Genomic DNA, 15,222 nt, shown 5'->3' with positions numbered 1-15,222 from the left:
CAAATATTCAAAATGATTTAAAAAAAATATATATATATCATCACACTCTCACACACACATATTCAGACTGCAGTGCTTTCCTCTGCACTCTGTGGGGGACACTTTTACCTTGCTGCAGTGCAGTGCGATGGCAAGCACGCTGCACATGTTCAGTGTGACTGTGTTTGTTCAGTCCTGGTCAACGGTGTGACCATCCGGTCCTGTTGCAAAGCTCTGAGAGAAAGTGTGTGTGAACAGTTTTTTTTTAGCTGAAACTCTTCAGCGAGCTTCTCCAGAACTGCAGGGCTGTGGGACATCTGCATTGCAGGAGTCTATATATAGCTATTGGAGGTACAGTGAGTGAGAGAGGAGAGAGGGGGAGACAGATGGACAAAAAGACACAGTGGAAAGAGACAGAGGAGGAAGGACAGGAGAATAATGAATGAGTTATTAATAATGAGCGTTCCTTAGTGTCCTATTGTGTGTTTCATAACTTTTATAATCTTTCTAACAGGTACAGATACAGCAGCTGTTATCCAAAAGTTAACCATGAGTGTACTTATGATTATTGTTGAGCACCCAGAGCAGAGTGAACGCCCAGATTTTTATGTTTCCCTGCTTGCAACAGAAAATTGCTCTTGGATAATCACACAGTCCCAACAGTAGAGTTGTTAATGCTGAACTCTAGTATTTACTGTTTTATCTGAAAGGCTCTCGGGGGGCTTTGGAGGAGGAGGGGGAGGAGGAGGAAGAGAGGAGTTCAATTATGCATGCTCCTCCACAACAACCCAATATGCTGACAGCAGCTCACAGCACACACACACAGCAGCAACACGGCCAAATGAAGGACAACACCCCTGCCCGGCCTCAGGCCTGCACTGCCAATGGTGGATTGATCCGACTTTTGAATTTCCAATAAATCTGCCCTGGCCTCTGACATGGTCCTTCTGTGACGCTCCTCCACAGAGGTTTGTGCTGAGTCATAGCATTAATCAAACTGAGTGGATTTGTTAGATAGAGGACTGATGGAGTTGCTGCTTGGACTTTACACAACTGCTCTTGAGGAAAAACCTTTAGGAATAACTCAACCAAAGGCAGTTTTCACACACTTGGATATACAATCATGGTTCAATGGATAATTCTTAGTACAGGGTCCTAGTTTCATCTCCACTGGACCCTGAATAACACTTGAACATGTAAAACAAAATTTTTACTGAAAAAAATTTTGGTTAGCGTAAAAAGTCACCCATCAGAATATTACATAGTTAAAGGGAATTCATTTAAAATGTAGTGTATTTCAAAGGCAACTCAGACTCATAACTCCCATACCCATAGAATAATTAAAGCGCTGAATTGCCATTAGGTCTGTTTAATGTGCATAAGGCAAATAGGCCAACATACATTATCATTTGTATCATAAATATCATTTTAAAAAGATTGAACTATTTCAGTAATTGAAGATGTTTTTCTTATTGCAGTTAGTCAATTGTCCAGTAACCCCAACCAGTCGAAGCAGATGGCTGCCACCACGGAATCTGGTTCCGTTGGAGATTTCATCCAATAAAAAAGAGGGAAGTTCTTCCCACTGTCAGTAAATGCTTGTTCATGTGGATCTTGTTGGGTTCTTTCTTTCTTACTATACTCATTATTTTGGTAAGCGCTTTGAGATGACTTTATTGTAATTTGCTCTATATAAATTAAGTTGAATTGAATTATCATTTCTTACTTTACATTATATATGGTTAGGGTAACTAAGTGTACAACATGTGGGTAAGTTGATTTGTAATCATTATACCAGTTTTCCATAGGCCCTCTACTTACAACCACTCATCTACTTAAATATCAAAAGTAAACATCACAAGTGAAAAGTAGATGTGAAATGCTAAGCTAAGTATCGGTGGGATAGGTAGGGTTGTTGTTGCATTAAATGCTAAAACGATATCTATCGACCATTGATTGTTTTAAACCTGACGTTATTAAAAACCTTTGTTGAAGCCTTTAAATAAGATAAATTTAAATAACACAAACTGTGATTTGACTCACTAGTAGAATTCACAACAGTCCAAATGTAACCTTTTTTTTTAATTTTTTAAACCTGTTAATTTTGTACGCAGGCTGAGTGAGTTTAAAAAAGTTATAATGTCCTGATTAAGTTGAGTATGTGACTAACTTCAGAAATGCTAATATCTAGGCCTCAGGGAAGACTCCTGAAAGAAGAGAAAGGTTTTTAAAAAAAAAACACCAAACTCCACAGAAAGCAATTGTTTCAGGTACAAGATTCTTTCTTTAAATCCAGTCTAGTTTCAAGTCACAACCTGCAGAATATAATGAATCTGATTCTCTTGTGTTGGTATAAGCCTTACACCAACACAAGAGTAGCAGATTATTTATTTATTTACATGGTATTTTTTTATTCTTTACCTTATACCATAAGGTACCAAAGCCTTGACAGGTTGTGAATGTTTTTGCTGCTAAAGAAAAGCCCATACATTATTTTGTATGGGCTTTGTAGACTCTGTCTTCTTGTTAACAATAATGTTATGGCTCTTTGTTCCTAGTGTATTGTAGTGTAATTCTACAGAAAGGATGTGAGCCGTTGTCACTTTATGAATAAGATACTAAAGAGATTTGTGGCACCACTGGGTTATGTTGTTCAATTATATCTTTATTGAAAGGTAATACTCTGTGGTTACATAAAACATAAGCTGCCAGATACATAGCCAAACCTAATACATTAATTGTGGGGATATGATGTCTGTTGTCTACCTTCATAAACAAGCTATCATCTTACCCGCTATTGATCGTCTTGAGCATGATGCATTCCATTGCATCGCATTTTCTCCTAAAACTTGAGGGTGCACATTTTCATTTGCGACTTGCTGCTATTCTAACAGTGGTATTGATTTTTCCCTTAGTGCTGATAATGCTTTTGCCACTGTGCTAAAAACTCACTCAAAAACAACTTTTTCTCTAATACGCACACACAGGATGGCAGCTTATAAGAAGATATTGCTTGGACTTGTGCTTTAATCTGAAACCAAAAGCTTCCATCAGTCATAACACAGACTGCAAATCTGATATTGTGTATCTTCCTCTTTTCCAGTTCATTTTTGGGGGGGATCTTAGATTAGGCCCAGTCAAAACCTTAGGCCTAGGGCAGGGATTTCAAACTTTTTTGTTCAGGGGCTGAAGATGGAGCTGTTAGATCTAAAGTGGGCTGCAGAATTTGAGCCTGAAATTACAATTCACAAATAACTAATATATACAGCAGTGCTTTTCAATCTGGGGTCGAGCCGTAGCTTGTAGGTCAGTGATACATATTTTAAAGAAAGTTATCTTTATGTTGTGTCATTACAAAAGTGCATATGTGCATACAATGCACTGATTAAACAAAACATACTTTACATGTATAGTGTATGACACTGGACATGATGCATTGCTATATCGGTGTGAATTGTGTTGGCTGTCTCAATTGCTTTAAAATCATGCAAAAAAATTATTATTTTTTTTTTTTTTTCCAAAGAAATGTGACATTATTTTGTCTACTGGTAACACAATAAACACATTTTATGTTATATACAAAACTAGGGCATGTACTTTTTAAGTTAATTTCTACTACACAGATATTAAATATTTAAGTTGAAACATTCAAAGAATATATCATTGCTATGGCATTTAGGGTTACAAATGGCAGTAAATTGTGTTGATATGACGTGAAGATTATGATGGGGTCCGTGAAAAATTTTCCCTGAATCCAAACATTTTGAGAACTATCCCCTTATATACAGTGTGTAAGCCACAGAAAATATCCAAGCCGTAAATCACAAACCACAAATCAAGCACATACAGCAAATGAAGCATGATCCATCCATAAACAATCCACAATTCAGCCATAAACCAAGAATGAAACTTCAACGAAGCACAAATGAAGCATGAACCACAAATGAATCACAAGTAAACAATGAACAAACCATGAACCATGACTGAAGCATTAACGAATCCCGAGCAAACCACAAATGAGGCATGATCCACTGATGAACCAGGAACGTACTATGAATGAACCATGAACCACGATTGAGATATGAACCACAAATTAAACTTCAATAAAGCACAAAACAACCAAAAACAAACCATTAATGAACAACAAATAAATCCTGAAGAAAGTGCAAATAAAGCATGAATGATTACCATCAAAAACAAAAATGATTGAACATTCCAAACTGTTTAGATATTTTGAAGCTTTATATTAGTTAAGTGTCGAAATGAATGGATGCATCCATCTATCCATCCATCCATCCATTTTCTGATCTGCTTGCTCCTTTTTTCATGTTCGCAGGGATCTACTTGGGCCTCTGTCCAGCTTTCATTGTGCGTTAGACTGGGGTACACCCTGGACAGGGCCCCAGTCCATCACAGTCCAACACAAAGACAACCACTCACACTGAATGGATGCAATCAGTGGTAAGGTGTATCCGAGCGATGAATTATAGATTATTTATAATAATAAACAATAAAAACAGATATCATTGTGCAGATATAATTCACTGAACGCCCTGAATTCAAGCCCTACTTTTACTTTAAGGTACGATAAGGCACACTTGAGGGCAAAGGTAGCCAACTTTTATCACAGCGGGGCCACAAAAATGTGTTTGTTTGATTGGAGGGCCACATGATCAACATTCATGTCAGCATTTAGAATAATGAGTGATCTGAGCATTATAACTGAAAAGAACAGTTTTTAGTTATTGTATATGTTTTTCTCTCATTCTGTGTATGTTTGTGCATTTCTGTTCTTTTGTGTATTTCTCCTGTAAAATATGTTGTTTTGAGTCATATTGTGTATTTGTGCTGTCGTTTGGCATTTTTTTTGAGTCAATTTTGTGTATTTCTGTTGTCGTTTTTGATTTTTTGTTAGTGCTGTGGGTTTGCAGAGTTATTTTTTGTGTTTTTCTTGTCTTTTGGTGTACTTTTCTGAGTAATTTGTGTATTACTGTTGTCATTTTGTTCATTTTTGGAGTAGTTTTGTGTGTTTTTGGAGTATTTTGTGTGTTTTTTCTCTTGTCTTTTACTGTATTTTCTTGCAATGTTGTAATTCTTTGTATTTTTTAAATTCATTCTTGCTTTTGTTTTGTGTATTTTTCTGTCATTTTGTACATTTATTTTTGGGGCCGCATAAAATTAGACCGAGGGCCGGAAGTGGCCCCTTGTCCACCAGGTGCCTATGTCTGCATGAGAATAGCAGGAACAATAATGAGTTTAGTACTCTCGAAAAATGTCAGCAGCCTTGTAAATACAATTGTTAATGTTCTGATATATGTTTATAAAGTTAATAGAATAATTAGTAATGTCAGATATGTGGACGTTTTTCAAGAAGAGCATCATAGCAGCTTTACTTGTTTTCATAGTTACTCGTATCCATACTCTTCAGTGATTACACAAACCCAAGTAGGTACTCATCCTGGAAAATTGGAGCATCCCTAGTACTCCTGTACTTGTTCTGCTGAGAACTTATTCATGTCAGAAGCTCAATGAAATATGGTTTAAATGAGTTTGGCGGGGTGTGAGATGAGATACGTCCTGAAGCATCTTTATCAAGCTCCACTGTCAGGGGGTCGTGACACGGCCATGCTCAGACGCCTCCAGGGACAGGCCTAGGGGGATTAATGTCCTTGAACATCAGGCTTCAGCACATGAAAACATGATTAGGTGAAACTAATTGTGAACAGATTTACAGGTCAGTACTCTATTTATTGATTTTGTGAATTCAACAATTACAAACAATTTAACATTGTTATATTACGACTGATTGAAGTGATAGTAAAGATGTTCACGTCTTACTCAATGCGCTATAGTAATGTAACAATGCATACAAATCAATTGGTGACTGTGTGTTTATGAGCCTCTCTACAAAGTCCATTGTGTTGGATCAGTCGTTTGCATTTTGGAGAATGACAAAGTGCCTTAAAATCTGGATTTGATTTCCTGCAAGTTAGAAGATTGTGAAGCAGCGTTTAGCGAATTTGCTTCATATAGCTCAAATAGAAAACCTGAGTACTGTAGATTCATATCAAATACAAACTTGTTGAAGAAATCAAGAGTGAAGAGCTTTTTTTTTTTTTTACCTGTGCTTTGATTACAATTTAGCTTTTTTAACTCCCTTGTCAAACCTTTAATGCTGCATTTCTCGGGGTCTTTTTTTTTTTTTTTTTTTTTTAATATATTCTTTATTATTATATTATAAGTATTACAATGTGCAACACTTTGAAGTTCCTTGTGTTTAAATCTGATGTTTAAATAAAGTTTTATAACCTTGTGCTTGTTTCATGTTGTTGAAGTGAGATAGGACATTTGCTACAGGAGAACATGCAAATTAAATGTCATTAGGCTGGATCTATTCATTCTATTCATCCACTCCCACAAACAATTTCAGCTACCACCTGACCTACATGTTTGTGGATTGTGGGAGGAAGCCATTTTTTTCTAAAATATAACATGAATGACTTTATGATATAAAAGTCTTCTGTTTTGATGAAATTGGTGACTTAATGTGTATACAGTATATTTTTGAATAAACTGCAGATACAAACATGTTGTGAAGGTTTGGTTAATAAATGTCTTTATTTGGCTTTGGGAGGAATATCACTGCATGAGACGGCAGCACGTACAATCACAGTATTCAAGCAGAACATAATGGAAAGTTTTAGCACTGGGCTAAAAATAAAAACATATTCTAACTGTCATCAATGAATAAGGCAATATATATATATTTTTTTATTTTTCATTTATTTGGACACACTACAAGCAAAATTGTATTCCCATTCAGCAGATATTTAAGCTCCCAGAGAAACAGGCCATGCACACTGACGCCCGTCGGTCGATTCATTTGTCAAAAAGTCAAGGTCACAAGAACGTATGATGAACGACAGTTATAAATAAAACACATTAACACATCACGGCGATGAGATGGGAGAGGTTATGCTAACAATAGCCCTTATATGAGACCCTGCACCATTAAACAGTGAACCTGGCAGTTTCTGCCCCGCCTGCCACACGCAGCTTCGGCTAAGGGCTGTCCATGTCAGACTCAGCTGTTCCAGCATCACGCCGTCCTTCATCATGTTTCAGACTAAACAATGTTACAGAATAGCACCACATCAATGTGAGCAGACAGAAAAGAAATGCACAGGAAAGACAACTACACGACAAATAAATCCACCAAAGGGGCGGGCGGGGGGTGTCATTCATATTCCTAAAATACAGATAGCAGCATTTGGAACAATACATTTTTCATTCTCAGAGATGCATTTCTACGCGGACTCGCCTAAAGTCGGCCTCACCCACCACCCCATTACATATATGTACAACTTTTTCTGAGCTCTGGCTTGTTTTTATTGCCGTGACACAATCCAAAAAAGATGGAGTAAGAGAACTGAGGGTGAGAAGATGGAGGCGATGTGGAACAACAATGAGGGTAAAGCATTCATCTGTCGCGTTGAGCGTTCAGATATACATCATTCCTTACAACACCGCGGTGTTCAGGTATTATTAGCTGGTGGAGCTTGGTTCTACGCAAAAGTGCCAACTCTTACACGCATAATTCAAAAAGCACCGTAAAAGTTGGACTGGTTGTTTCCTTCTTATGCTGCAGAACTTGTGCATTTATTTTAAAAGTCTATGTGCTGAGAAAATTGTTACTTTTTAGATCTTTGATTGCTTTTAAGTTTGGCTCGTTAATGGCACGTTCGTTTGTTGAGTTTAGGTTTTGACTTTTTGTGTCGTCATGCTGGCTTCCTATGCTGAAATGTTTGAACACCTCAGTATTGAATATGGACGTGAGTTTTTTTATACGCGCCTGTCTCCAACGAGGTCTGAAGGAACCACTACCTCGACAGAGAAAGGAACACAGAGAAGGTGTGAGGCTTGAGATGAACTGAGCAGAACCTGAAGTGATCATTGGGATGTGAAATGGGATCATGATGAGAAACGGGATGGTGATGAAGCTGATGATGATGATGATGATGATGATGACCCAAGGAGTTTAGTTCTTGTTGTTCTTCCCGGCAGTGCTCTCCTTCTCCTCCGTCTTTGTTTGCTTCTCCTTCTCCTTCTCCTTCTGCTTCTCATCTTTCCCCTTTGGTTTTTCCTCCTCTTCTTCTTCCTCTTCTTCCTCCCCTTCTCCCTCGCCCTCACCTTCCTCTACCTCCTCCTCTCCCTCCTCTTCCTTCTCCTCTTCATCACCCTCCTCCTCTTCCTCCTCCTCTTCATCCTCGGGCTTGGCGTCGGACTTGCGGTAGGCTCCCAGAGAGTAGGAGCGCGCTGACATGTAGGAGAAGCCGGACTGTACCATTGGGCCTCCAATGGAGCTGAGGCGGCATTCTTCACCTTCTAGAAGCTTCCTGTTGACCGAAGGTACAAAGATGCTCAAATTGCTGGACAGGTTTATAACGGTTGTGTTTTTCCTTCATGTAAAAAGGCTTGTGGTTACATTTATTTCAATATCTATATTAAAAAGCCACTTTTACAAAACATCACATGCATCAAACGCAAGGCCCGGCGGCCAAGTCTGTGCCTTTAAAGCATTCAAATGGGCCCACAGGAGAAAGTAACTGTGTAAATGACCTAATAATTAAGTTTAGATAAATCAGTCACACCAAAACCATAAATTCATTGAATCTCAAAATATTTGCAGATGCTACTATTTTCCCATATATATATTACATGACTGCAGTCACACATTGTCAATTTTTTTTCTTAAAATCATGCAATTTCTCACAAACAATCCCATAAAATGTCCCTAAATTACAGAAACATTTGTCACAAAATCAAGAATTATTTTAGGTGGAAATGATGATGTGCCTTAAAAAGTTTTTACATCCGTTATATGTAGAAGTGCAATTTAGGGCACAATAATGTTGAAATTGCTTACTATACCTACCTGAAATTTGTAGCCCACTTGAGAAGAAACCGTTTGTTATTTGGCCCCTGAGTTACTGTCAAATGTCAAATTTGACACCCCTACACGGACTGCAGTACAAGTCTTTGGACTAAACTGGGATTCTTTGACAATGTGTCATAAAATCATATACAAATATATACTATAGATTTATTTTCAATAAATACACATTTTTCTGTCTATCCTTTAAATTGTAATTGTAATCACTTCCTACTCACTATTGAGTAACTCGCCCCAGGACATTCGGTGTTACGCAGATGACTACCTGCTTTACCACACATTTCCACTTTCTCCTAGTTCTTAGGGTTTCTTACAATGTTCTCTTTATTTTGCCATAAATCTGAAAGTCTCCCTTCCTTTATGAAATGCATGCACTAAAAATTCCAACCTGTAAGCAGCAATCTCAATGTCTAGTGCCATCTTGACATTCAGCAGGTCCTGGTACTCCCTTAGATGACGGGACATTTCCCCCTTGGTGCTGCGCAGGGCTTGCTCCAGCTCATTGATGGTGTCCTGTTTGGAATCACAGACACTTTTAAGGGTCACTGACCCCCCAAATGAGAGTCATCTGTTTAATTTAATATCTGGTTTACATACCTGCATTTCTCCAATTTCATTATTATGACGATCCTCCATCTCAGCGATCTGCCTCTCCAGGGCCTCATTGTGGCCCCTGAGGGCCTCGATCTCCAAAGTGCGGGCCTGCACCTGCCGGCGGTACTCGCTCAGCTCCTCCTTGGAGTGCTTGATGGCATCCTGGTTGCGTGCAGCAGCCTCGGTGACTGTGACGAACTTGGAGTGGTACCAGTCCTCCACCTGGACCTGGTTCCTGGCCGACAGGTTCTCGTACTGGGCCCGGATGTCCTTCAGCGCAGCCGCCAGGTCCGGTTTACTCATCTCCATCTCCACTGAGACCTGCACACAGATGAGGGTGGGACTAAAACAACTGTTGTACTTTTCAAAACTCTTACACTTCATCTTTAACACATCCTCACCATGGTGAGAGTATTTACTGTCAGCAAAGAGAACAGCATTATAACTTCAAGCAATTATTATCAATGTTATTCTAAATAAACATAAAATCAATTTATATGTGCATCATGTAAAAAATGTATATTTTACTCTTCAGAATTTGTTTGCGGCTTGCATTACATTCTACATTTTAGCAACTCTTCCCCACCCCTTCCATTGTCCTACCCTGACTCTCTCTTCCCTGTTCCCTTCCCCCTCGCCAAGGTGTAACAGTGGCCTCTCTTTTCATATTTTACATTCTTAAATTTTTCCTCACCCTTCCTTAGGGAGGGCTAGTGATGGTCACAATTATGCAATAAAATAAATTCATTTATTTAATTGAAATAATAAAACATGCATTGCTTTCGCGAAAACATTGCACTACATGTAGTGTTGACCTTCGACAGCATGTGCAGACAAGGTGAACGTTTTTTTTTTTTTTTTTGTAAGTTAATTTCAGCAACACAGTTACAAAGCACTGTGTCTCTGTGCATAAAGGGAGAGCAGGAGCATGTTGGCACAGTCTTCCCCCTCTCTCTAATGTGCTGTTTGTCCCTTAGGGACACACACACTCACACCCACACAGATAAATCCAGGTAAGCAGTCTGTGTTGATAAGCTGAGCTGCTCCTCTGCAGGTTTGATGAATCGAGTGCTGACTCAGACTTTTCTGCTGAGCTGTCAATAACTTGTGTTGCAATAACGTTTGTCCCCAGAGATCAAAAGGGGGGGATCTACCTAGCAACCATCACTGGTTTTTCTCACATCAATGGTTTTCATGAGATCTAGATAGATAGATAGATAGATAGATAGATAGATAGATAGATAGATAGATACATAGATAGATAGATAGATAGATAGATAGATAGATAGATAGATAGATAGATAGATAGATAGATAGATAGATAAATAGATAGATAGATAGATAGATAGATAGATAGATAGATAGATAGATAGATAGATAGATAGATAGATAGATAGATAGATAGATAAATAGATAGATAGATAGATAGATAGATAGATAGATAGATAGATAGATAGATAGATAGACATTGATTGATTGATTGATTGATTGATTAAATTTGGTAATTGTGGTAATGTGTTACAACAGTTTCAAGAACAATAATAACACAGAAAAGGAGAATGCAATGGTGCAAAAAAATATCAATAAACATACTGTATACATCTGAACACACTAAAGCTTCATACAATCTAATGTGAAGAAAACTATAGTAATATGAAACTAATTTGATATACTGTAAAAGACAATAATTACTTTGTCTTTTATTTGTTGTTGTTGTTGTTTTTTCCAACTATTATTCATGTTTTCATTTACTGAAATTTCATTTCAAGCAACTTGAACTCCTGTTTATTCGTAAAAGGTCAAATGTTAATAAAGGTACAATCCTCATTACCAATTCATATTATATTTTAAAGGTGAAATTATTATTTTGTTGCAGTTTTGACCACTTTTTAAGCAACGTAATTTCTCTCCAAAAGCAAGAGTCTGTGAGCTTTAATAAGTGTATCCTCACGACGGTGCTCGTGCCTGTTGCCTCCTGGGATGACCACACCTCTTAATTATGCTCAGTTTTGCGCATTGTTCTGCCCCTCCTAGTCCAAACGCCCCCTCCTCGCCTGTTCTCATTACAGCCCCATTTAACCCAGTACAATGATACAGGAGCTCATGGATAAGCCTTCTGACACTGTGTAATGACCTCGATGCTGGGCAAAGATCTGCAGCATTTGTGCGTAAAATCCTCGAAACATAAATGGGTGTCTGTTCGTTTAAAATGCACCACACCACCAAAATCAAATTGTGCAGAGTCATTCTACGAAGTTTGAAGTCGGGACGGGGGCGTGGCGGAGGCTCGGTTTATGATCGGGGAAGGGAGGGGGCGCACATGGAGCTGAAACGGAACTGCAGTGCCATCAATTTTCCGGTGCGCAGTAGGTTTGGAGAGATGGCACTGAGGCTGTAGATTGGGATCTATTTTAAAAAGTCATGAAACATAAGCACATGTGATTACAACAGTGACTTTAACTGTTGTGTCCGAGAGTGGAAGTTATTTTTTATTTATTTATTTATTTTGACAAGTCAGTCAGGCAATTTATTTCCCTTGCAGTAATATATATATATATATATATATATATATATATATATATATATATATATATATATATATATATATATATATATATATATATATATATATATATATATATTGTTTGCCTTTATACACTAGTGAAGTATAATCACAAAATGAACATATGAACATGATGTTTGTTGTTAGTATAAATAGCTTTTTGTAAAAAAAATTAATTAAATTAAAAAAATACACTTCATTTTACACTCACAGTTGTGAAAAATTACAGTGAATAACTTTAATGCTGCTCTTTATGTTAATATTTATTGGATCAAATTTAAACTGTAACACCTTATCATATAATTATAGCTCAATAATTTCAAAATGCTCCTATAAATTGGTGTTTGACGCTGTGAAACCTGCACTTAGGGGTGTGAGTGTTGGTGACCTGAAGGCGGAGAGGCTGCAGGTCAGCCTTGATTAAGGGTCGTTTTCTTTCTTTCTGGGTGGGGGGGCATACCTGAGTGGCCTGCAGAGACGCCTGGAGCTCCTGGAGCTCCTCATCGTGGACTTTCCTCAGGAACGCGATCTCATCCAGGAGCGACTCTACCTTCTTCTCCAGCTCTAGACGCGCCAGCGTAGCGTCGTCCACGTCCTTGCGGTAACCCTTGAGCGCGTTCTCCGCTTCCTCGCGCAGCCGGGTCTCTTCTTCCAACTTCTCACGCACGCGCTCCAGCGCCTCGTTCATCTGGACGCAGTCCACGCGCATCTGGCTCTTCTCGTGCGTAAGCTCCTCCGCGCGAGCGCGCAGCTCGCGGATCTCCTGCTCGTAGAGCTCGTGCAGGCGCGAGGGCTCGTTGTGGCGCTGACGAAGCAGCGTCACCTCCGCCTCCAGGACTTTGTTCTGCTGCTCCAAGTTGTGGACCTTCTCGATGAAGGACACGAAGCGGTCATTGAGGCCCTGCAGCTGCTCCTTCTCGTTGGTGCGGATGATCTTGAGCTCGTTGGTGACCGCGGTAGACTGGCTCAGGTCCATCATCGGGTCCTGCATGGCGGAGAAGGTGCGACCGGGCGCAGCCGTCCTGCGGTAGGAGGTGGAGGACATGACAGAGGGGGAACCATAGGTGCGATGGCTGCTGCGGTAACCTATGTGGGACGGGCTGCTACTGCCCAGACCCGCGCGTCCGGAGCGGGGCGCATCCCCAAAGATCTTCCTGTAGGAGCTGCTGCTGTAGACGTCGCTGGAGTAACTCATGGTTTCCTTCAGAAGAATGTGACCTACGCGACACGGGAGTCAGAAAAGTGTGTGTGAGGAAAGTCAGGAGGCGTGTGTGGAGGGGACCGTGTGAGTGTGAGCGAGCGAAAAAGTGAGATGCGAGTGATGTCCGGCCAGGAAAGGTGTTTTTATAGGAAGGCGCTGGCGCATCATGTGACGCAGTAATAACAGATCGTGGTGAGAAACCTGCAAGCTTTAGCAGAAAGAAAGCCTCCCCCCTCTGGGGCGACACCACTTCATCCCATGCAGGCAACTCCTGTTTGCTGCTCTGGCTCACACACCACCACACCCACCTTAAGTCTACAACAAAGTCCAACTTCAGCACTGTTTCCTTTCTAAAGTCTCATTTTCTATGTGTACATAACCACAGCCCTATATATGTTACCCCTGTCACTGTATCCACTGTCACTGCAGTTTTTCTGCCTCACCAGCATAAATCATGTGGGGACCTGTGCGCCTCCGAATGTGTTTGTTGCTGCAGTTCGCATCATCCATCCATCCATCCATCCATCCATCCTGCCTGCCTGCCTGCCTCATCCCAGAACGACCTCCGCAATATTGGAATACTGAAGCAGTCACGCACCAAATACGGTCCATGAATTACTTATTAGAAATGATGTGCACAAATGATCAATAAAAGGTATAATCAAGGCTTTCGATGAACAACAGGTGTAAAATCTTCACACACCACTTGTAATTACGTTTACACATAGATATTTTTAAAAGCTCATTGTCACTTTTCTTATAAAGTGCATCGTAAACTCTTTTCATGTATTTATTTTGCTGATTAATTTCCTGTGATATGCTTTAAAAACCCCATTAACTCATATTTGTATCCAAAAAAATCTGCTTCACTAACCCCATTAATCCCATTGTAGCCTATGAACCACGCATTGATGAGAGCTGAGTATATTTAACAAAAATATGGATGTTTGGTTGTCAAAATGTTCCCATTTAGTGCCTGGCCCTTGCTTAAAAATCAATACAAACGGTTTTTTTTTTTTTTTTAACATAATTAGGGTATTTTAGTGTATACCACATATTAGAGACATGTTTGATTAACAACGTATTCAGAGTTTTGTATTTTATTTAAAAAAAAAAAAAAAAAATTTGTTTGTAAAGCATTTTCTTTTCTTTTATTCGTTCTCCCACCAAAGGTGTCGCTGGCCTTGGTGCTGATCCAAGTCATTCAGGACCATGCCTCAGCACGCAGAGCAGAGAGGCTTATACAGCCTCCAATGGGACGGGGAGGGACTACCAGCACCTCCTTCACCTCTATACACAGCTTAGCAGACTCTTATTCACTGAATCATTGATGCCAGAGTGGAAAGATGCCAAGTCATCCTAAATCAGACAAGAGACAATTTGGCATAAAGGAAAAAAATGACATAAAAGCAATCAGTGTAATGCTGAGGAAATGTGTGAGAGAGGAAGTCTCTACAACTGTTAAAGACCTGAGAGTGGGATGAAATCCAGAATACACTGAATTATGGTCATCGCCGTGAATGTCTCGTATATATTATGTTAAGTGGATACATAGGAGAATTGGATGGGGCCAACACTACCTGATTATGTGTCTATGTCATGTAATTATAAATAAATGAATATACATAAAACACCAAAAATGTACAGATCCTGGTTGAGTTAAACATGCTCTCTTTACACACATCATCCACAGATCACTGTCACCTCATAAAACAATAAAGATAATCAACAACATTGTCTTTGAGAAAGTCACCATTACTTAACTTTGTTGGATAGTTATTTCTTAATTGTTACATGAATAATAAACACAAATAGTTCTAATAATCATATCTATAAAAAAAAAAAATGGCCTCCATGATGAAGGCCTATAGGCTATAAATAGAGATGTTGGTGGGCAGATAAAATGAGATATAGAGTAGACTACACTAGGAC

General features: G+C 39.2%; 1 protein-coding gene across 1 annotated transcript; it reads right to left on the bottom strand.

Annotated features, from left to right (window-relative positions):
• Nucleotides 1-6,578: 6,578 nt before the first annotated feature.
• On the bottom strand, nt 6,579-13,555 carry neff1 (neuronal intermediate filament family member 1). Its single transcript, XM_028457210.1, has 4 exons — nt 12,550-13,555; nt 9,530-9,847; nt 9,321-9,445; nt 6,579-8,375 (listed from the first exon to the last, which is right to left on the bottom strand). Exons 1-4 carry the CDS (start codon nt 13,282-13,284, stop codon nt 8,018-8,020), a joined length of 1,536 nt encoding a protein of 511 aa, XP_028313011.1. The 5' UTR covers nt 13,285-13,555; the 3' UTR covers nt 6,579-8,017.
• Nucleotides 13,556-15,222: the final 1,667 nt, after the last annotated feature.

This window comes from Gouania willdenowi, chromosome 9 (genome assembly GCF_900634775.1).
Source record: "Gouania willdenowi chromosome 9, fGouWil2.1, whole genome shotgun sequence".
NCBI lineage: Eukaryota > Metazoa > Chordata > Actinopteri > Blenniiformes > Gobiesocidae > Gouania > Gouania willdenowi.
The sequence above is the reverse complement of the archived record's forward strand: the minus strand, read 5'-3'. Positions and strand labels throughout refer to the sequence as shown.

Bases quoted from the DNA above. Each gene is read 5' to 3' on its own strand.
- neff1 (XM_028457210.1), bottom strand. From the start codon at position 13,284: ATGAGTTACTCCAGCGACGTCTACAGCAGCAGCTCCTACAGGAAGATC. The intron at 9,446-9,529 runs GTATGTAAACCA...GATTCCAAACAG, and splicing joins ATGAAATTGGAGAAATGCAG to GACACCATCAATGAGCTGGA. The intron at 8,376-9,320 runs GTTGGAATTTTT...TTCGGTCAACAG, and splicing joins ATTGAGATTGCTGCTTACAG to GAAGCTTCTAGAAGGTGAAG.